This window comes from Podarcis erhardii (assembly GCF_964252035.2).
Source record: "Podarcis erhardii genome assembly, chromosome: 12".
Classification (NCBI taxonomy): Eukaryota; Metazoa; Chordata; class Lepidosauria; order Squamata; family Lacertidae; genus Podarcis; species Podarcis erhardii.
The window spans coordinates 16,942,901-16,966,928 of NC_138513.1; the positions used below are offsets into that span (position 1 = coordinate 16,942,901).

At 40.9% G+C, this 24,028-nt stretch overlaps 1 protein-coding gene across 1 annotated transcript in view; it reads left to right on the top strand.

The window, feature by feature from the left end:
* ODAD2 (outer dynein arm docking complex subunit 2) overlaps positions 1-24,028 on the top strand; it is a 159,238-nt gene that overhangs the window by 17,758 nt on the left and 117,452 nt on the right. Inside the window, exons 8-14 of the mRNA XM_081881779.1 lie at positions 3,425-3,639; positions 4,895-4,996; positions 7,107-7,251; positions 19,805-19,951; positions 20,683-20,892; positions 21,707-21,943; positions 23,225-23,335. Of these exons, the coding sequence (XP_081737905.1) occupies positions 3,425-3,639; positions 4,895-4,996; positions 7,107-7,251; positions 19,805-19,951; positions 20,683-20,892; positions 21,707-21,943; positions 23,225-23,335 (1,167 nt within the window). The remainder of the gene's footprint in view (positions 1-3,424; positions 3,640-4,894; positions 4,997-7,106; positions 7,252-19,804; positions 19,952-20,682; positions 20,893-21,706; positions 21,944-23,224; positions 23,336-24,028) is intronic.

Sequence of the window (24,028 nt, forward strand, 5' to 3'; positions counted from 1 at the left end):
AAAAAAGTCCAAACAAAGCCAAATTTGGTACAACAACAGTTTATTAACTGCTCTTTAAAGTCACACATACTGTAAAGAGCAGTTCAAAAATTGAAGGGAAAATAAATTAACTTTATAAACATGACAGAAAAACATTTAAAAATCAACCAAGTGTACAGTACATTTTCTAAGACTCTGGGGGACCACTCGAAGAAGGCTCCTCTTCCACTCTTTGCTTCTTGGTCAAGAACCTGTCCATAGTCTGCTGCTTTATCCGCCTTTTCAGCAGCTCCCTGAAAGACGACATGACCCTCGTATCATAAAAGTTCCCAGCGTCATGTGCCACGTGCTTCTCATGGTGGTGTAGATCTGCAAAAGTCTGCACCTCCTTCCACTTCTGGCAAATGTCCCTCAGTCTTTCGGAGGACAGCCGTTCCTCAGTTGCTTCCTCCTCTTCCAGTGAGGCCTGCTCCTGCGCAGCCTCTGCCTGCAGAACGTAGCCCTCCGTCGTCACAACCTCCAGGAACTCCGCTGCAAAGTCTTCAGCCGCAGGAACATCAGAACTGGCAGCCTCTCCATGCCTGACCACACTGTGGATGCCAGATCTTGTCTTGAACCGGTCAAACCAACCTCTGCTAGCCTTGAAGACTTCTGGCTCGGCTGAGGTTCCTGGCTGTTCCCGGATGAGGTCAGCGTGCAAGGCCTTGGCCTTCTCACAAATGACGGCCTCAGACACTGTGTCCCCTGCACGCTGCTTCTCTTCTATCCAGATGAGCAGCAACTTCTCGACTTCCTCCAGGACAGCTGGGCGGTTCTTCACGATCCTGGTGACTCCCTTGGCTGCATCAGTCGCCAGGATCTTCTCCCTCATCTTCAGGATGGTCCCGATGGTCGATGGGTTCCTGCCGTACTCCCTGGCGATGTCCGTCACACGCATTCCGCCGTCGTGCTTCCAGATGATCTCCTTCTTCATTTCCAGCGTCACCTTCTCCTTCTTCCTCTCGCCGGCCACCGCAGCAGCAGTCTTCTTGGCAGCACAGCTCCTACCTTCGTAAACTCAGAAACAGAAAAAAAAATCAGTGATGTGCTTCAAACCCAAAAAATACAAAAGCAGCCAGCCACCCACCACACAGAAATTAAAACCCAGAACCAAGGCCTTGAATCCCAAGCACCCCAACCCCAAATCCAAAATCCAAAAACCCCCAAAAAAGTTTTAAAAGTTTAGCTTACCAAATGGATGAAAGAGAAGTTCTGGAAAAGCTTCAACAATCAACCACCGACGTCCTCAGAAACCTCAAATGGCTGCAAAATAAGTTTAGGAAAAGCTTCAAAAATCACCAATGTCTTCAAAAACCTCAACTGCTCCCACAGACACGCACCAACCCACCCACAACACAGAAATTGCAAACCCCTCCCCAACTGCTCCCCCAGCCCCTCCCCAACTGCTGCAAACCCCTCCCCAACTGCTTCCCCACCCAGACAAAAAAAAATTTCAAAAAATAACAACATGGCCAGCACTCAGAAATTCAAACTCAGAAAATTTTTCAAAAAAAATCAACCTGGCCCAGTGGTCACAGAAAATCATAAAAATTCCCAAAAAAGGCCCACAAGCCCCCAGATTATCGCAAACCCCTTCCCAACACCAAGTCCTTGAATCCCAGACACCCCAACCCAAAATCCAAAACCCCCCAAAAAAGTTTTAAAAGTTTAACTTACCAAATGGATGAAAGAGAAGTTCTGGAAAAGTTCTGGAAAAGTTTTGGAAAATCTTCAAAAGTGAGCAAAGTCTGAGAAAAGGCTACCAAACCACGTGCTAACAGTTGCTCCTCGAAGTCAAGTCGCAACTGCAGCTGCTCAAGCTAAGCACCCTTGGTTTTAACGGTTTTTACACAAAGGAAACAAAGTCGCGAGACGTTTTCGTTTTGCGAAGCAAGCCCATAGGGGAATTCGTCTTGCGAGGCAAATCGCGGGCGAAAAAACCTTTCGTCTAGCGAGTTTTTTGTCTTGCGAGGCATTCGTCTTGCGGGGCACTACTGTATAGGCTAGAGAGAGGGGTGTTATAATCCAAGTGCCTTCCCTATATGGAGACTCTAACTTGCTAGGTCCCGTTGTGTTTTTAGTAAAAGTGTATTAGGAATAATAATAATACAGCCGTACCTTGGAAGTCGAACAGAATCCGTTCCGGAAGTCCATTCGACTTTTGAAACGTTCGGAGACCAAGGTGTGGTTTCCGACTGGTTCATGACTGTGCAGGCGCACCGGAAACAATAGCGGAAGGCACGCCAGACATTCGGCACCCCAAAAAACGTTCGAAAACCAAAACAGTCATTTCTGGTTTTCGATTGTCAGGAGCTGAGGTACGACTGTGATAATATCATCATCAATAAACTGCCCTTCATCAATAGACCCCGGGCAGCCTACAGCATAGATCACAAAATACATAATATCTAACATGCGCGAGCTTTCTTTACTAGAGGTTTTCCACTTTTTACATTTTTCACTGTCCATTCCGATGGCAATGCACTATAGATTGTTTAATAGTTAATGCCCCTTAAGAATTTACCATATTTTTCGCTCTATAAGACGCACCAGACCACAAGACGCACCTAGTTTTTGGAGGAGGAAAACAAGAAAAAAAATATTCTGAATCTCAGAAGCCAGAACAGCAAGAGGGATTGCTGTGCAGTGAAAGCAGCAATCCCTCTTGCTGTTCTGGCTTCTGGGATAGCTGCGCAGCCTGCATTCGCTCCATAAGACGCAATACACATTTCCCCTTGCTTTTTAGGAGGGAAAAAGTGAGTCTTATAGAGCAAAAAATACGGTAATTTCTTTTAAACCTTTCAGTAACGTTTCTTCCGAGTTGCATTTGGTAAATTTCCCCTGCCTCCTAGGCTTGTTCACTAGGAGCAAAAATTGCCATTGTTCTCAAGGCCCCTGCAAGGCAGTTCTCTGACACCAGCTGCATTAGGCTTCTGCTCCAGCTGAATCCTCTGCTGTTTTTGTTTTGCTTTGTTTCAAGTGCATTGTTTGGAATGTATTCCTTATATTTTCCTCACGTGAGCCACTTTGCATTGTAAAACTGGATATTAATCTACGTAAATTCTTAATAACTTGTGATATTTGTATCACAAGCTTATTTAGTAAGTCAATATTAGATCCATTTTGGGTTGTCGCCATTTTGAGATTTTGCCAATCATAATCTTTTCTTTTTAAAAATGTTAAATTTTTAATTTTTAATCTTGTGTTGATTAATAGGGAGGTTGTATTCCCCCCCCCCTTTGTAAACCAGGAGGAATGCTGGAATTTTTCATATGCCAACAGAAAAAAAACCTATAAAACCAATCTTCCTAGATTTCCTTTAGCTTGCAAATTTTTCAGCATGTTTTATTCATGTGGAAATGTGATGTTCTCCCCCCTCCCCTCAAATATTTTCATCTCTTATTAGAAGTATACTTTTTTTGATGAACCAAAGTATGAAAAACATTATCAACATATGGAAGCGGTTGAGGCAGATGATTATGGCCAAGCCCAAAAGTTTTACGACTATGCAGAAAAGAATGTATATGAGAAGCCTAAGAGTCCTCATGTAAAAACCAAGCCTACTGAGAGCAAGAAATTAGAACCATCTCTTAAGTGGAAGAGCATGCCTGGCTCCCGAGAGTATGTAATTCTTTTGACAGATATTGCCAATTAAAATTAATGGTTTAAAAGAAATAATTAGCACTATGTGGTTTTAACCCCCCCCCCCCCAAAAAGTTCAAGTATTATTTTTAAAAGATCTGGGCAACACCCATATATATAAGGAAATAAATATATATTAAGGAAATATTTTAGTATTTTAAGGAAATACTACCGGTACTCCCCAGTAATGCAGTATCTGTGGTCCTTTTCTCAGAATTTTATTGTTCTGTTTCCAAATGATTCAGTACAATCAGCTTGCTTCTGTGGTCAGTAGTACTGGCACAGGGAGACTTCTCTCACTTGCCCAGCTAGAAGAAAAATGCTGTACGTAGTATTAAATAGTCCTACATTTTTGTTTTGCTTTTATTTTTTAAAAAAGCATGTTTTATTCCCGGAGGTTTACTGTGATTGCCCATGTGTGTGATTTTCAACCCAGCTACCAAGGCCAAACCAAGTCATGGTCAGAACAGAATGTCTTAGGCTCATTGCTGGATGCTGTTATTGTCCGTATCTGCAGGTTCCCAATAGTTCAGTAGGTTTGTGGACTGCACTCTCTCCTTGATGTCCAAATCTTTATTTATGTTCTTGCCCCACCCTCACACTGCATTTGTATTAATGGGGAGGGGGCGGGCTTTAAAGAATTTTGAGGTTTTAAAAACTACCGTAGTTGGTTTTTCTAATTGGGCAATGTTTTGTATTTTTCTTAACAAGTGTAATACAAGAGCAGGTCATTGGTTAAAAAAATTCCAAGAGAAGACAAAACATCATATATATATGTATATGTATATGTATATGTATATGTATATGTATATGTATATGTATATGTATATGTATATGTATATGGCCTGCATTGTTGTGAAAACTGCTGGAAAAAAGAAGAAAAAGTGCAACTGAGTGTTTTCATGCTAAATATCATGACCATGGGCCAATAAAGAATTAAGTGTGATCAGGTCCATTGAAATCATTAGGCTCAGTGCACATTTAAATGTGCATTAAATTGTGGGCAACGTTTTAAAATTCAGCAGCCCTTCTTGCTAATTTGTAAAGACATCCTGAGGCAGGGAGCATTATATCCTTAAAAACAGGTTATCTTTGGCCTTTTTGGTGGCATTAAGCAATTTAAATCTATCTGATTGATCAAATAAATTTCCCAGATATAAATGTACACACACGTTTATGGTGTATTCACAATAAAGTTGAATGTCATATTAACAAACAAAAATTAAATATTTAGGGGCAAAGCAAGGAAAGAAAGCAAGGATGAAAAGGAAATGAAACTGACACCTCCAGAAGGGAAGAAAAGAACCGGAGCAACATCCCCCGGTTCTGGTAAAGGGTATGTAATCTCTATGTGTAATAATAATAATAATAACAACAACAACAACAACAACAACAACAACAACAAATAATAATAATTTATTATTTATACCACGCCCATCTGGCTGGGATTCCCAGCCACTCTGGGCGGCTTCCAAAAAAATACTAAAACACTGCAATACATCAAACATTAAAAGCTTCCCTAAACAGGGCTGCCTTCAGATGTCTTCTAAACGTCTGGTAGTTGTTCTCTTTGATATCTGGTGGGAAGGTGTTCCACAGGGAGGGCACCACTGCCGAGAAGGCCCTCTGCCTGGTTCCCTGTAACTTGGCTTCTCGCAGTGAGGGAACTGCCAGAAGGCCCTCGGGGCTGGACCTCAGTGTCCGGGTAGAATGATGGGGGTGGAGACGCTCCTTCAGGTATACTGGACCGAGGCCGTTTAGGGCTTTAAAGGTCAGCACCAACACTTTGGATTGTGCTCGGAAACGTAATACTACTACTACTACTACTACTAATAATAATAATACATTATTTATACCCCGCCCATCTGGCTGTGTTTCCCCAGCCACTCTGGGCGGCTCCCAATCGAATGTTATATGCCTCTTCCTTGAATGGAAAAAAAACCCCCAGGAAGCTAACTATGTGATATCAGCACCTCAAATTAGCAAAAAATCTAATCAAATAGTCTAAACTAGACTGTGCTATCATCAACTGTGACTCTTTGGTTGTTTTTGAAATGGAAAGTTCTTTGGTTATTCCCACTCCTGTGCATGAACGAAGAGGGAACTCCCAAGCTGAAAATATAAACCTGTTGGTTCTGGCAGGATTGTCTCATACTTGCATCTGCTACCATTTTTCCAATCATGGTCAGAGAGGAGATGATTGCTTGGCTTACTGTACCAGTAACTTGGCTCTGAACAGACAGTTCCTTAGCTCACATTTCTTAACCAGGGTACAGGGACAGATTGATTTTTTAAAAAGCCTTTGCTCTTGGAATTGAAGTATCGCTTCCAGGCGAGTTTTTATTTTAATTTTTTTCTAATCTCTTCCCCGTGTCTCTATTTTATTTAATGTTGTGGGACTGATCTGGTATCAAAATCTGAAAAGCAAATGAATGCCTTTCTTCCAAGAGTTGTCATAGTCAGTCACATTCTTTCTCTGATTTCAGAGAGTTCATCAACATGAAATAATAATATGGGTCGAAACAAATAATTTTGATGTTAAATAAATAGATATCCCCTACCCTGTGTGGGACACAACAGTGGATTGTGTAAACGTAGCATAATGAAGTTAGTTATGGAAACTAGCCAACTTGATTATAAAACAGCTATAACATAATATTAGTGGAGCAGATGGGTTGGGGGGGTGTGGGAGAGTGTACTTAACATTTTGTTTTCCCAGGAAAGATTCTGCCCACCTCAGTGTGCTGTTCTAAATGCACACAAATGAACGATACTGTGTCCATGTCCCCCCCCCCCCCTTCTATGTAAGAGAAAAGCTGCTTGGGTAGGGAAAATTGGCACGTGGGAACCTCCCAATGCTGCAATAAAGTAAAATAAAAACAAAAATTGTGAGGAGACACTCCATGTGTCCCCAACCTACGTCTAGTTTGTCTTTCAGAGCATGAGCTCAGATTCTAAGCCAGTCTGTCTCAGCTTCAGCTTGGTATATGGAGTATACCATACTGTTAAGTGTTGCAGAGATTATGCATGTTTAAGTGTTTTGGTTATGTGGTACTTAAGTCCTCAGAATGAAATGTGTGTGGCAGTGTGTGTTACTGGTTAGCTTTTGTTTTGATAAGGTATTTTATGTTTTATTAGCTTGTATTTTTTATGTTGTGAACCGCCCTGAGATTTATGGATAGAGGCGGTATGCAAATTTAACAAATCATCAGAATAACAAGTGTTCCAACAGCTACACTAGTTTTACGATTATAATAAACCGTGCCTGTATGACTACATGAAAGGTTGCTAATCTGCATTATATGCAGATTACCATTTCAGTGTGGCATGCATAAGGGCTCTCTGTAAACCACATTGGAATGAAATTGCACACCAGAACTGTCTGATATATTTCATCTTTCTGTCCATAATATCTAATGTAAGTGGTTTTTAATTTTTTTGTTTAGTAAGCTTCCAGCAAAGTCTGAAGATGTTAGTGAAAGTTCCTCAGAGAGTGAAGAGGAAGATGAACAACCTGAACGCCACCAGGAGATTAACACTGATTTGCCATCGGAATATTGGCAAATTCAGAAATTAGTGAAATATATAAAGGTAAACAAACTTTAACTTTTATTTAGAAGGCTGCAAATAATAAAATTATGTTTGTATTCTAACTGAATACGAAACTTCATTCCAGTTTGTTTCTTTTCTCCCATGTTGCTATTCAAATTGCACCATTTTTCTCTTTTGGAAGCTTTAACTTACTTATTTTTTAGGAGTACCTGCAATTCCATTTTTACTCCAAACAAATGGCTATGATCGCAGCATCAGTCATGCTCCACTGGTAGGCATGTTGAATCTGAGTGGAATAGCAAGGCTATTTCAGTCCAACAGATTGAGGATTGTGTCCACAGTTTGCTAATCCAGAGAGAGAGAAAATGCATTGACATTGACATCAAAATATACCAGTGGGATCAGCAACAAATTTCTAGTCAGAATGCCAGCCAGCCAGCCAGCCATGCCGTTTCCCAGGATACTCAATTACCCTCTCACCTCCCAGTTTTCTGACATCTGCCCAGCTGTCTGCTAGCATTCCATGGCCACTGAGCATGCTCAGTGTTTATTGGGCTATTTGGGGTTTCCCCCACTAAGTATTTGGAGTTCTGGAAAACTTGAAAATTTTCCCAGGTCTGCTGGTAACATCTCTGTTGTGCACGGATGGTGCTGTTTTATCTACATAAGGATCCACATTTGGAGAGGGAGTGATAAATAGCACTGTATGCAGCTTTGTATAAGATTCACTCAGATTGAAGCTCTTTATCCTCATGGGTTTATTTTCTTACATGACAGTTATACAAACTAGATATTCAGGTTTCTGATTTGCTGCAACAGGCAAAAAAAATACTGTCATGTGGAGCTGTATTTATTTTTGCCTCTGAAAATGAAAGAAAATGCAGAAATGCAGGAGCAGACATGTAATCTTTGTACAAGCAAGGATCTAAACAAGAGCAAAACAACAACAGCATAAATCTCTTTTCCGTAAAAGTAAACCAGTGACCCACAGTATCAGTTTTGTAGCTATAATGAAAAACAAAACTATTTATTGTGCTTTGTTTTAAAATGGAAGACCCTCAATTTATATTTTCACTTTCCTATGTTATCTATGACATACATATGAAAACGCCATGTAAGAATTTCTATTAAATTTAAAGAGCATGGCATGTTATCTCCCATTTCATGTCTAGAAGACTAGGAAGAACAGCAGACTTGGTCTATACAGATAAAGCATATATAATTAATTCCAGAACACGTCTGCTTGACTATGACAGAAGTATGAAGAATCATAAACTAGCATTAGATGATTATTGCAAATTTGTGTTCTTAAACTATCAGGTAACACACAGGAGTACTATTATTGTGCCATACACACACTTGGTAGTTGCAGGAAACATGACACAAGCATGCCATGAGGCGTTCATAGGCTCATGATGTGAGGATGATGGGAGACCAAGGGTTCTCCAGAGGCCTCTAGGACACCACCTAGGGGGATATCATTATGCTTCCACTTGCTTGAAAGGTAGAAAAGTGCCATCACTCTCTGAGGCTTCTGAGTTGCCTCTTGTCTTCAGTGACAGTTCATTTTTTCTGCCCTTTCTTGAAGAAGAGATTTTAATCACTTGGTCAGTTCTGGCCTTATTTTACTGTTTTTTTATGTGAAGTTCCAGGATTATTGTTGTTGTTGTGTGTCTTTTACTCAATAGTTTTCATTGCCATTTGTAGTTCAGAATATACTGTTGTGTTAATTCCAACCCTTCCACCTGAGACTCCTTGTCTGCTTTCTTCCCTTACTTTCCCTGCGGCGTTTAAACACCTGCTCCCTCTGGAATTAATTCTTCTTTGCTAATTGATTTCATAATTGATTACTTATTTCTTCCAGCGATGCTTACTCTAATTAACTGCTGTGATGGATTACTCTACACTTCTGTTTGATTTCCCCTCTCATTATTGCATGTGTGTTAAAAAACAACAACCATGCATATACCTGTTGGCAGGCAGATGTATTAATTTTTAGCTGATCTTTCCTCTAATTTCTCTTTAATTTGGTGAACTTACCTTGAGCATGGTCATTCATAGGGCTCATGGCATGAGAGACAATGGGATCTCCAAAACCCTGGCACATCTGATGAGTCTCTGCCTGCCTAAAATGACATATTGGGTTCCATTACTCCCTTCCCTGTTTCCTGGCCACTGCCATTGCTGACAAATGGGACACCTGAGCCAGGGCCTTAAACTGAGTGTTGAGAAATCTCATAGAATCAATGAATCATCGAATTGTAGAGTTGTAAGGGACCTTGAAAATCATCTTGTCCAAACCTCTGTATGCAGCTGTCCCATACGGGAATCAAACCCTCAACCTTGGTGTTATCAGTGCCAACTGAGCTATCCAGGCTGGTCCAATCTGTTCTTTTAGGGAAGAGGTAAAAAATTAGCTAGTCATTCCAATTAGACCTATCTTTTTCTTCCTCCAGCTCCCCTGCCAGATCTGCTAACGTACCTTGCATGTACTACTGTATTTTTTGCTCCATAAGATACACCTGACCATAAGACGCACCTAGTTTTTAGAGGAGGAAAGGGGAAAAGCTCCCTTTTTTGAGGATTAGCTCAAAGTTGTTGAGCTTACTTTGCAAAGGGAAAAAATCCTGTTTTTATGGGGTTCAACTCACAGTTCTGCAGCTTCTTTAGGAAAGGAAAGGGAGCCGTTTCTACAGTTTCCAGACAGATAATCTAATCAGCCAGTCACATGTTGCTGGGGAAACAAACAGCCTCCATCTGCAGAACATTCAACAGTGGAGGCCTGGGCAAGGGGGCGGGGCCAGAAAGGGAGCCAGCGATCGACCACACATTCACTCCATAAGACGCACAGACATTTCCCCTTACTTTTTAGGAGGAAAAAAAGTGTGTCTTATGGAGCGAAAAATACAGCACTTTTCATGTATAGTTTGGCACAGGCTATGTTTCATAGGCAACACTATCAATTCCATAAATAATAGAACATTTCTATTTAATGTCTTCATTACTAAAGGCTGGGGGAAGACAATAGTCAACAGTCGAGCCAATTCACGATATACATATAAATAAAGACTATCAACAGTTCCAAATCAATTTTCAGTTACAAAAAAAGACTTCAAACCTTGTGACAAATTAATGTTCTGCAGATGACAGAGGGGAAAATAGCTGCTAAAAGACCATTGTAGATTGCAAAAGAGAAGGGTGAATGATAAACAGTGTCTCGCAGGCTCCCTACATGAAAGGGAAGTGTGGTGACAGTCCTGTTGCCTTGTCCTTTGCTGTGCTTCTAATTAGGCCATATATCCATCATAGTAGCTTTCCAAAATAAATGTTTATTTGCCTCTTGTTATCTACTTGGATTTAGATGCTCATAATCATAGAGTGGAAAGTTGAATTGCTTAAGATTGGCTTAGGGAAAAAATCGAGAGACTGCTTTTCTCTAGACCCTTCCATAAATGTCAAAAGTTATACAAGCCTTTTAATTTGTTTCATTCTTTTTTGCTGGATGGATTGTTTTAAGCACTGTATGATGTTGCTGGATCAAATTAGCTGCACAGATAGCAGCTGGAAAATGAGTTATGAACTAGTTATACTAGATTTTTTTTTCTTCACGATCCATTAAGTGTAGATGGTAATGTAATTGCTCATGCAAATAGCTCTCGAAAGGAAAGAAGGGAACTCTCCAAGAAGAAGAAAAGGCCGAAAGGGGAGGAAGGAAAGAAAAGATAATGCTGGCTCTTCAAAACTCTGTTGGTTGATAAAGGAAAATTTATGACTAAAGAAGGGCATTCATAAATGTAGAGGTTCAAAATTACTTTGCTTTTTAAGTACTGTGTTGTATACTTTCTCAGTTCTATTCTTCCACATTACTATATTCTAGCAGAGTTTGGAAACAAGCATTCACTGCAGTTTAAGTGGTTGAGGACCACCACTGGATTCCTGTAGGACACAGTGTAATTCATGTTATGTACATAAGGCAGCAGTGTGTCACCACTCCTGCCGATGGCTGTTTCTGCTATGATAAAGAAAAAGAGCCATGGTGCCTAGCGCCATAACAGCTTGTTGCCGAGGGACACCTGCAGTTGTTTTACCTGATCTAATGTCTCATGTGATAGACCACTTGTGTTTGACTTGGAAACCCAAAATATTCTGCCACCTGGATTGTATCACAAATTATATTGGCCTGAAATGATGGACAATGAAAGCATTGTTCCCCTTGTAGTTAAATACTCTGTTCATATGGTTTGTGCCACAATTGTGCCACAATTGGCATCCATTCCTTGCACCAACTCTTAAAACCACAAGGGCTTTTAAGCAGAGCAGCTAAATAGAAATCTCATTTCGAGAGGCTATATGGATATGCTACTGAATTCATGGTTCTGGGGGGGGGGGGAAATGGGGAGGACTTATTATGGGCTTCCTGGAATTACTTGGTCAGCCATTATGTGAAACATGATGCTGGATTAGACTGATTTTTGGACCAATCCAACAAGGCTCAAGGTACTCAGATGTTCTACGTTCAGAGGCTGAAATGGGCGTCCATCTGGCAACTGAAAATTCAGGGGGTTTTGCAGGGTGGGACGTTGCGGGTGGAATTGTCCTTAAATTGTTTTCTTTTCTTATTCTTTATATCACTTTTTTAGGGACGCGGGTGGCGCTGTGGGTAAAACCTCAGCGCCTAGGACTTGCCGATCGCATGGTCGGCGGTTCGAATCCCCGCGGTGGGGTGCGCTCCCGTTGCTCGGTCCCAGCGCCTGCCAACCTAGCAGTTCGAAAGCACCCCCGGGTGCAAGTAGATAAATAGGGACCGCTTACCAGCAGGAAGGTAAACGGCGTTCCATGTGCTGCGCTGGCTCGCCAGATGCAGCTTGTCATGCTGGCCACGTGACCCGGAAGTGTCTGCGGACAGCGCTGGCTCCCGGCCTATAGAGTGAGATGAGCGCACAACCCTAGGGTCTGGCAAGACTGGCCCGAACGGGCAGGGGTACCTTTACCTTTATATCGCTTTTTAAAAAACAAAACAAAATTCTTTAAACTGATCAAAACTAGGTAATATTCCAGATACTATCATATGGCATGCAGGCCCATGTATGTTTGAATCAGATGCCACAATCTGAGAGATGTAATTTTTCAGACTTGCCCCGAGATCTCAGTAGTCGTCTTCAGTGAGTTTAAGACGTATGCTTGCTGAGCCAGTGAATTGTTTATTCCCTGAAAGCATTGTTCCCCTTGTAGTTAAATACTCTGTTCATATGGTTTAGTTTTCCCTTGGAAAATCCATTGGCTCCATTGCAACTAAATTGCCCAACTTTTTATTCAGGCTCAGCTGCTTGTTGTTTCCTTGACAGCCTGAAGAAGCAATGGTTCTTCCCAGATTAGTCTTGTTAAATTTCTTTTGCAGACACTGTTGCAGGCCCAGCCATGACCCCACACCCACTTGTGGCAGCTGCAACTCTTGCCAGATGCTGAGAGCAGTTCGTCCTCAGCTTCCTCCCCTATTATCAACCCCACTTTGAGAAGTGTGCAGTGCTTTCTCTGGCATTTGACATCAGACAGAAGCACCAGTTTCCAAAGTGATGTCCTTGCCATGTGCCCTCTGACTGGTCCATGGGAGCATCGTAGAAGCTTGGTGATGAAACAGGAGTGAAAGTTGATCAGCATCTGTTGATTTTTCTCTGAGTAATTTGCATTAGGCCAGCAGAATTTTCACCTCCCATTGGTTTAATGATAGTGACAACAACAACCACAATTTCTCTCTCTCCTAAATTAGGCTGCAGATATCAAGAAAGCTTGGGTTCCCAAGCTTAGTGTGTGCTCAGAGTTCCTTGTTGCACCTTTCTGAGCCACTATTTTGTACCTGGCTCCACATGGTGGACCTCAGGGTTTAAGTGAAAAACGGAGTAGACTCACACCTTAAGAGTCCCTACCTTTTGTTTAAAAGGCTTTTGTGCCTGCACCAGCAGTGACACCAAATGCCCATGTGAGCTGGCAAAAAAAAAAGCATACAAAAAAAGTACACTCTCATAACCTGCAAGTGTCCCAGAAAAACTGGGACATCTCATTTCCCCCCACGAGAGCATGGTTGCCGTTTTGGTTGCTGTGATCTTGTGCAATTTTGCACAAAGATCTCACCCTAAAAAGCAGTGCCCCCAAGCATATGTTTTTGTGTGCCATTAGACCATGGCCCTGAAAAAAGCGGCGCTGTGATCTCGTGCGGGTCATGTGACTCACGCAGGAGATGTGCATCCTGGTTTTGGGACTCAACGTGTTGGAGGGTATGCACTCTTCTATAGACTTTCAAAAAGCGCACTTAACAATATTGCTGTAAAACACTGAGCCAGTCTCGGCACCCACCCCTTTTCCCAATGCCCTGATTCTCATTACTGAAACAAAAGGGGAAAGCATATCATTTAATTTTCCTCCAACTTTGTTTCCTATACATGTTGACTGCATAAACCAGCTTATGGAGAGGTTTTAGATGCATGTGTGGAAGCCCCGGTGGTGGTGGTTCATCTCCTGCTGTGTGTCTGCGAGTTGAGCTTGGAGAAGGGGTTCCGTGGCACCTCCTGCTCCTTCTCTATTCCCAGTTTCCACCCACAGAAGGGACTTTTTAATCACTTTGGTGCCATCAGGCTGCAGTTAAAATGTGCAGTGTGCAATTTAGGCCTCAGAAATATGAACTTAAGATATCAGTGTTGCTATTTCTTACAGGTGCGAAATCCAGTATGTGTTTGCTAGCCGCTGGTGCTTACCGTATTTTTCACTCTATAAGACACACTTTTCCCCTCCAAAAATTAAGGGGAAATGTGTGTGCGTCTTATGGAGCAAATGCAAGCTCCATGGCTTCAGCGATAGCAACGCAAAGCCTCCGAAGCGCAGTGGGAGCGCTCCCCCATCACTCTGGAGGCTTCAGGGATAGCTGCCTGAAGCCTCTGGAGCGCAGCGGGAGTGCCCGTGCTGCTTTCACTGAAGCCTGGAGAGCAAGAGGGGTCGGTGTGAACCGATCCCTCTTGTTCTCCTGGCTTTGTTTCGCTGGAGAGTCTTCGCAGCTTTCCCTCTCTCTGCAGCGCCCCTTCAGCGAAGCGGGAGGAGAAATGGAAGGGCTCCGTTTCTCCTGCCACTTCGCTGAAGGGACGCTGCACAGAGAGGGAGAGATTTTTTTTTCTTGTTCTCCCCCACTAAAACAAGGTGCGTCCTATGGTCGGGTGCATCCTATAGAGCGAAAAATACGGTACATCACATAATGGTCAAGTTCCTCACCATATCAGAACAAAATGAACGATGAAGTGTCTCAATTTATTGCTGTTTGCAGAGTGTTTAGGAGGAACTCGCCACACTCTAGAGCAGCCTTCCAGACGTTTTGGACTACGCATCGCACGTTGATTGGGAGTGATGAGAGTTGTAGTGCGAAATGTCTGGAAGGCAGCAGTTTGGGTGAGACTGCTCTACAGTCTTCACTGGGAACCAGTGATATGAATGACAGGCACAGTGCCTCTGCCAGTCTGCTTCATCTTTCCCATTTCTGCCCTTCTCCTTTTGCCAAGTGCAGATCTTGGCTACCAGCAGCAAGAGACAAGCCACAGTCCAGATTATGTTTAGTCTCCCTCAGTGTACGTTTTGTACGCTTTGCAAGATGAAGAGGTCAGGGAGTCCTGTAGCTGAGAGGTATAAGCAATGGCCCAGTACCACCCTTTGATTCCAATATGGAAAGAATGGTTCTTTCTGTGTCTTGTGATTATTATTTTTTATTCTGTTTTGTTAGCAGAAAACCTGGTAATAGTTTTAATCTGAATTTTACTGCATGCACTCCCTTGTTATTGAGACATACCAGGCCCGACGGTGTCAGTCCTTAATTAGCTCTTAAACAATAGTCATTTTCCACGTGCTACAGACATGTAATGTGAACATTATGGAATCTGTGATTTTTATCATGGTTATGATTTTCCACTGGCCCTGGTTATTTTAATCTGTATGTTTTATTCACTGCCAGGCTATAGCCCAAGAACTCCAGAGGATTCAGGAAATGGGGCAAGGAATTATTCCATAACTCAGTTATACTTGTCCATAACTCATCTCTAACAAGTTGCAGCTTGACCTGTGTTCTGTAAAATAGAATGAAAAGTTGGAGCAGAAAAATGAACATTTAAAAACACGCTTGTGTTTTTCTTTGAAACAAAAAACAAAAACCCTGTGCTAAGACCGTACTGGGATACTTACACCTTCATTCCAACAAGCAGTGCAACCACATAATACCTTAAGTTTTCATTTTGTATTGTTTCTCTCTCATGTGTGTGTGTGTATATATATATATATATATATATATATATATATATATATATGTGCATGCTTTTTTAGTTCTTTTTATGGTGTGTTTGTAAATCACCTTCAGCCAATAAAAGGATATTTCTAAATAAATAGTAGTATTAGTAATACACCTGCTTAAGTAAAAGTTGTGCATAAACTAAATAACTTTTCAAATTAAAAAGCTGAACTTTGCATCATAGTTTCATTTAATTAGCAATATACTTTGCTGTGATGCAGTAAGCTTAGCCCTCATGGAACCTGAGATGTAATCAGAGCATAGCCTTTTAAGAGTCAAACTTCCCAGCTCCTTCGTTAATTAATTAAATCTATACTGCTCAATTCACCTCTCCCCCCCCAACCCCCCCCAAGAACCCGACAATACTGCTCTAGGGCGCTCACATTTAAAGTCTTCTAAGCCTAGCTTTTAAAATTGTGCTTACAAACTTAACACGTTTTAAAGCATGTTCAATAACAATGGTGCTTTGGAGGATATAATATTAATGGGTGCATATAGAGGAACATCTTTTTCTCTCTCTTGCATTTTCAAAAGGTGGCAGGTATAGTCAAGCAGATATGACAGCAGTTTGTAATATATTCCCGTATCCATCCATGTGTGCCGGAGTCCTTTTTATAATCTCTCTGTCTAAAGGTCTCCTTTGGTTGACAACAGAGCTCCTTTTGTCCCACAGTGTAGTCGAAATAGGAATATATGCAGGGAAATGAGACATTTGCTTCTCTTTTGGATGTGATCTGTGTAGAAGAGAATGCTCAGAATCGAATTCTACAAGAGCCATATGGACTCCAAGGAGCCTGTGGAGTTTGTGAACCAGACCCATTGTGCTAACCAAGTGAGAAATTTCTATAAGGAGTAACAGAGACATCTTTTCCATTATTTCCCCTTCCTTTGGCTTACTCACAAGAAAAGTCATTAGGCAGACAAAGTTTCATATTTGTAATTGTTTTGTATTAACTAATGTATGCGGTTTGGTATTCACCTCTCTACATTTTTTTGCATTGTGTAATACTGTAATTGTTATTGTTCCTTTAAACCCACTGAGTTAAATGGGCTATTTCTTATATTTTCAGAAAGATGGCTTTCTTTATTTACAGCTGTCATTTGCCTTGATGCTGAAATTCAGCTGCCGCCCAGAGATTGGTTAGAAAACGTTTTCTCTGTGAGCATGGTACACATTCTTTTTAGAATTCACATTATATTTTCATTTAAATTTGTGGATATTTATGCTGAACCATCCTATAAGAAGGGCTAGACTTTCTGAAATGAAATCTGCCTTTAATTTAAAGCTTTAAAAGTGATTGTTGCAATGCCAGTAGAATTTATTTTGCATCCAACATACTGTATCCTATTTCAATGGCTGTAACAACATGATGCAGCTTTTGTGTACACTTAATAGAAAACTAACCATTTCCATGTTTGTTAAGCCTTGTCCTTGAAAGCGTTCTGTAAGAACTACTAGACAGAAAAAAATAATTGTTGTGGCAACCAGTAGTAATGGTTATGCTATAGAACTAATGTGTCAGAGCATATGAAAAATATTTTATTGTTGTTTTGCTTTAAAAAATCTATATTAAACTATGTAAGCAATCCTGAAAAGCAGAGGGAAAAAAGATATTTTTTACATGAGATTTATTGTGAGTGAATAAATACTTGCTTTAGCATTTTTGCAAAGAATGGAGTGACAGATCCGCCACCCAATCGAATGCCAGGGCAAAAAAGAGGGGGGAGGTTTTTTGCTGCAACAGCTCCAGGCTACTTCTCTTGAGAGCTCCTAGAACAAATCTTTCTTGGGATTGTTGGGGCTCCAAAGCGCCCAATGTCACACTGAAACACCTCATTTGGGGCTTTCTGCTGGCGGTACTCTCTACTAGCAGAGGCCATCTTAGAGATGTCTACATGTTATTTTACCTGCCACTCCACCGTCAAGAAGGGGTGGGATTAGAATTACATCCTTATTGAATCATCATCACTCATCATCACTTTTAATTTGTATACAGTGGTACCTCGGGTTAAGTACTTAATTCGTTCCGGAGGTCCGTTCTTAACCTGAAACTGTTCTTAACCTGAAGCACCACTTTAGCTAATGGGGCCTCCTGCTGCGGCTGCACCGCCGGAGCACAATTTCTGTTCTCATCCTGAAGCAAAGTTCTTAACCCAAGGTATTATTTCTGGGTTGTGATTTGAGGACCGTCTCCCACTTGGGGATAACAAAGACACGTGGACACAGCATATTAGGTTAATGGGCTAGAAAAGGCCACAACTTTATTGATTACAGCATGTGAGAGGTACTGGCTTAGGCATTGGACAACCGCAAATTTTGACTCGACTCCACCCACTCAGAGAGGGGTGAGTCAGACGAGGGTTAACCATGGGTTAGCGGAGTCTGTAACCTAAAGCGTATGTAACCCGAGGTACCACGGTACTGTCTTTCTATCTTACAATACCCAAGGCGGTTTACAAGCTGAAGAAACAAAGAATGTACACCTTATAACAATCTAATGCAATGCAAAAAATGTGATAATAAAACTTAACTTTAAAATAAGCAACGTACATGAAATAAAGTAACATTCAACAATCATTAGAATAGTACAGAATATTAAGTATCAGCATATAAAAAATTAAACAGAAATCCACTTTTAACAATTACAATAAATAATTTCTAAACTACAATCAGTAAAACAATGGCAAGCCACAGTGCATAAAATAATACAAGGCAAATTGAGAAGCAGAGACTGGAGGGTGGAGCAAGGCAGGTGGAAGAAGGCTCTTGAATGCCATTGTTGTATGTCAGCCATGATATAATAGATAAATATATACCCAGTACTAGGAAGAGTATAGTTCAGATTTAGATATACCTTTGATCGAACAGACTTTGAAATATTTACACTTCACTGGTGCTGTCCAAATAAAGGAATAAAGAAATAAAATGACAATCTTTTTGGTGCCAGTCTCACAGAACTTTTAATTCCAAATGGTCTAATGCTTTTAGATTGGACAAATTGGTTTCTTCTTACTGGTTTTAGGCTGGTCTTCGTTTAATTTTATGCTGATTTGTTTTTATGGTAGTTTTTGGTAAAATGTTTTGATCTTTATGTTGCTTTCATGGGGATTGTTATATGGTTTTGTAGGCTAGTGTATGTATGATATTGACTTTTGTAAACCACCCAGAGGGCTTTCTTCAGTGGGCACTATAGTAATAAAATAAATAATAAAAAGTAATCAGAAATGAATAAACAAATAGACTCTAACAAAAAGGATAAAATATGGCTATTGTCCTGTTTCATTTTGTTTGTGTTTATTACTCTATCCTCTTTCTAACTATGCCTTTTCTGTGTCAGAATATTTTTTAGAATCATAGAGTCGGAAGGGACCTCGTGGGTCATCTAGTCCAGGCATAGGCAAACTTGGCCCTCCAGATGTTTTGGGACTACAACTCCCATCATCCCTGACCACTTGTCCTGTTAGGTAGGGATAATGGGAGTTGTAGTCCCAAAATATCTGGAGGGCCGAGTTTGCCTATGCCTGATCTAGTCCAACCAGTGTTATAAACTGAGATATGAAAACTAGGAGCTAGATGGCACCTAGGTTGTTGGCGCAACAACGGAATGTCTACGTGTGCTTTTTTATAACAAGAATGCAAAGCTGAAAATGGATGAGCTTCAGCTAAAATATTACGTGCATTTTTCACATGGTCTAGTAGTCCTTCCCCTGCCCACCCCCCTAATATTCTTAAGAGGGTCTCTTAACCAGTCTTAAGAGAGTAGCTGGAAGTGGGGAGGCAGGAAAAGGTCCTCCTTTCCTTCCATTCTGCAGTTTTAATCTGAAATCTTAGGTGCACTACCGCACCCAGAGCTCAGAAACTGCCCGCACTAATGAAATTCCCTGTTGCAAAATGCACCTAGAACAATGGGAGTTTTGAACAGTGAGTCCAACCCCCTGCAGTCAGGAATCTCAACTATAGCATCCGTTACAGATGGCCATCAAACCTCTGCTTAAAAACCTCCAAGGAAGGAGAGTCCACCAGCTTCCGAGGGAGTTCATTCTACCGTTGAACAGCTCTTGCCATCAGAAAGTTCTTTCTCATGTTTAGTCAAAATCTTGAATCCATTGGTTCGAGTCCTAACCTACAAGCTTGCTGCATCTTCCTTGTGACGGCCCTTGAGATAGATGAAGATGGCTATCATATCGTCGCTCAATCTCCTCTTTTCCAGGCTAAACATATGTATAGTACAAAGTTGTATTTAATTGTACATTTTAAATTTCTCTGTTTTGTAGGCTGGCAACCAGACAGCTACCGTAATTGCATTGTGTTCAATGAGAGATTTCAACTTGTCTCAAGAAACTTGTCAGTTGGCAATCAGAGATGTTGGCGGCCTTGAAGTGCTGATTAATTTGCTTGACACCGAAGAAATCAAATGTAAGGTGAGTTAAACTGTCAGACTGAATTGGGCTTTATATGGATTCTAGAAGTTGTCATCCAGCAATTGTATATTTACTTCCAGGACAGATACTTCCCAATTAGCACGGGGTCTCTTCCTCCTTAATGCAACTACAGCTTAGTATTGTCCGTAATATAATACGAAAATAAAACGACTCTGAACTTCAGAGCTGTTCAGTCTCCCTCAAAATTCTTTCTAGCGTTTATGAAGTTGCTCTCCTTTCAGAATGAAAAGTAAGAAATGGGATGTTAACCACAGTTAACCGTAGCTTAGCTCAGCTGAAACTCAAAAAAAGATGGTGGAATGGTAGGTTTCTGTTGTGTAGACACCTTCCTTTCAGCAACACAAGACTGCTAAGGCACTTGTTTAGTGAGTGTTCATTCTGGTTTGGTTTGCAGCAAGGTTAGATGACATTGTGTCAAAGGAAGCGTTATCCCACACTTTCTAGTGCCTTTTTCCTGCTACTTTCCTTATCACAAGGCAGTTGCTGCTTAGCCCTGCTTTCCCCATCCATTCTGGGGACAATCTCATAAGAGAGCAGTCTCACTATCCCACATGATTTTACCTTTTTGCATTCAGCTGTCTACCCTCCCGCATCACGACATTCTACATCAAGATGTAGAACAGTCCGTACGGTATTTTAGCGTATGTTACTTGAATAAACAAACTCTATATCCACGTTAAACAATCTTGTGTAATTTCTTCTCTGATTAGATTGGCTCATTAAAAATCCTGAAGGAAATTAGCCAAAATCCACAAATCAGACGTACAATTGCTGATCTTGGAGGGTTACAGATCATGGTTAAGATACTTGATTCTCTAGACCAAGATCTGAAATGTTTGGCAGCTGAAACCATAGCTAATGTGGCCAGATTCAAGAGGGCCCGAAGAACAGTCCGGCAGCATGGTGGAATCAAGAGACTAGTAAGTAGACCTGATAAACAACAATCAATCTTGGCATCACAGTTTTCATCTTCACTTTATCTTCTTTTCTTGTTTTGATAGCAGGTAGTCATTTCTGCAACATCATCTTTGCTTCAGTTGCTACAATCAATGTTGTGGTAGCTTCTATTCCTTTGCACATGCCAATCTTTTCATTGGAAAGTTTATAGTATAACTTATAACCTGCCTTATTTAAAGAAAAAAAATACTCAAGGCAGTGTCTTCAGTAAACACTCTGAAACAGCACACTAAAATTGTAATCACAGCATGATTTTAAAATTCAAAAATAAAAAAACCAATTTAAACTAACAGGAAAGGATGGTCAGAATTTATATAAGTTCAAATGTACCAATGAATGTCAAATGCCTTACAAGCTAAAGTTATCATTATTTGCACCACAAAGCTAAGATATGGACAAAGTTTCTTAGGGAAGGAATTCCAGAGGCTTGGACTAAACATTTTAAAGGCCATGTTTGCCACAGGCAGCCACGAAACACACCTCTCAGAAGATGCATGCAAAAAAGGCTTTGCCACAGAATCTCAGTAGGGATTCATGGTAGTGGAAGTATGGCAGTCTTCAGATGCTTTAATGTTTTAGACAACTTCTTGAATTGGGCCCAGAAGCTAACATCAGTGTGAGAACAGGTGCAATCTCTTTCTTTCACTCACCTTCAGTACATCAGTTACAGGCAGATGCATCTTATGCACAATGCTGCTCTCTGGTATGGGCAAACTACATTGGCCTTTATTGCTGATATTCACTAAAGACAATAAGTGAGCTGTCTTTTTCTATCAGGTTGGGCTATTGGACTGCTCATCAATGGGATCGTCAAGTCTCACTCCACTCCAGGGAAAAGAGATTGAAGTGGCACGATGTGGAGCTTTGGCACTCTGGAGCTGTAGCAAAAGTTCCAGGAATAAAGAAGCAATACGTAAAGCCGGAGGCATCCCCCTGCTGGCTCAGTTACTGAAGTCCCCCCATTCAAATATGTTAATACCCGTAGTAGGAACTTTGCAAGAGTGTGCATCTGAGGTAAGCATCTGAGCTTTTCTGCAGGTGGAAATAGAGCAGAATCTGAGATCCAGCAAAAAGTGTACAAATGCTTTAAAACTGTGGTTTTTTTAAAAGCACTACGAATGATATGTAACAAATATCCCACCAAATATTGAATGAATTCAGTTAAAAAATATTACTGAATGAACCTGAGATAAGAGCTATTTTATTAACATTTTAATGAATAAAAATGTGACTCTATCGATGGCTACAATTAAACATTACACAATACAAAATGAAAATAGCATCTTCTGCCAATAGTCAAAGGGACACCTTATCTTATATCCTATACTGAGTTGGACATTTGGTCCACTTAGCTCAGTAGTATCTACATTAATGACAGCACGTCTCTGGGATTTCAGACAAGACTCTTCTAGCTTTACCTAGAGACTGAGCATTGGACCTTTGGCATGTAAAACATGTGCTCCAACACTGACCTATGGCAAAAGCTCAAATTACAATGAAAAAAACCCCTTATACACTTTTGAGTATGCCTGCATTTTTTATATTTAGCAACAGGCTGTATAACCATGCAAAAGTCCACTGTTACCTGTTGCTAGATCAAGCACTCTTAACACACCAGCTTCTAGACCCATCTTCCCTTCTAAGAAGCACCATTCCGGTGCTGAACAGGTAGATTGATGTTACTTGCTTGCAGTGACAGAATAATTCATCTGCAACAAAAGTTAAGTACTTTTCTAACTGGTTTAAATGGGAGTGCTAAACAGCATAATGAAACGTATCCCATTGACCATCATAAAATGACTTGACTTGAGTGAGACTTAAAAGTACTTAATCTTGGGAGCATGTCCAAGGTATGAAATACTGTACTGAAGTAGTTTCTTATAGTTTTCATCTTAATTATTTGTTTTTTTCTACGACAAATGTTGAGATCAAACAAGGAGAAAACAGTGTTTAACATTTTTATCTAGAGAAGCATAACCTAGAATTATAATATCACAGGACAAATTATCTTCTGTTTATGAAGCTTAGGATCTTTGCTATAGAACTATGTGGTGGATTGTTTGTTCTAATCGGAGTCTCAGGACCACTTAATATCTTGGTATATTTATGCCCACGGTGTGTGCTGCCATACTTGAAACAACAATTTTATTGTGAACAAGCTAGAGAGCGTTCCTTGTAAAGGTTCTGCATAAATATGGTTTGGGTCATCAAGGTTCTACTATCGTGTTTTGCATTTTGAATAATAGCAATTTATCTGTTAATACATCTCTTAATACATAAAACTTGCCTTTGTAGCCAAGCTACAGGCTCGCAATTAAAAATGAGAAGATGATAGAGAATCTTGTGAAAAATCTGAACAGTGACAATGAAGAACTTCAAATGCATTGTGCCAGTGCTATTTTTAAGGTAAGGGATTCTTCCAGGCCAGTTGAGGTTTCCTGCATATTATTTCATCTAGTAATATTGCACAGGTTGGGCAATATTGGAAAGGGAGCTGTATCCTCCAACCCTACCAAGAGGACTGAAAAACTCCATAGTTAACTTGAGTTTATAAGTATGATTGTGGTGAAGTAGGCAGACGAGTACTTCAACTAGAGCAAAAAGTTCTGTAAGGAATAGTAAGCAACCCAGTTCGCGACATGTCCATGCCTTGCTTTGTAAGATCCTGCCAACTGTATTGGATGCCCTAGTCAAAATGGCTACAAAGCATATAAAATAAGTACAGCCTTGCAATTTCAACGGTACAGCTAGGAAGGTTACAAAGTCATCCAACCCCCCTTCGTGCCGGGCTGGGGCAGGGTTGGCTGGTGTGGAGCTTCCCTTTCTGTCTACCTGACGTGCAGGCTGGCGGAGGTACCCAAACATGTCCAAACATGCCAGTAGAAGTGCTGAAATGGGACTTTTTGGCAGGAGAGAGGGGCAGGACTGAGCTGTTGGTTGTTGTGGTAGCCCTGCTGCTGTCACATGACGCCATCGGGTTCTATTCAGCCCCAGCTGCTGCACCAGTTCCAGACGGGCGCAGCAACCAGCCAGCCTCCCATCCTGTCCTCTGCGTGCAGCAGGACTGGGACTGCTGTAGTGGTTCCACTGCTATGTAAA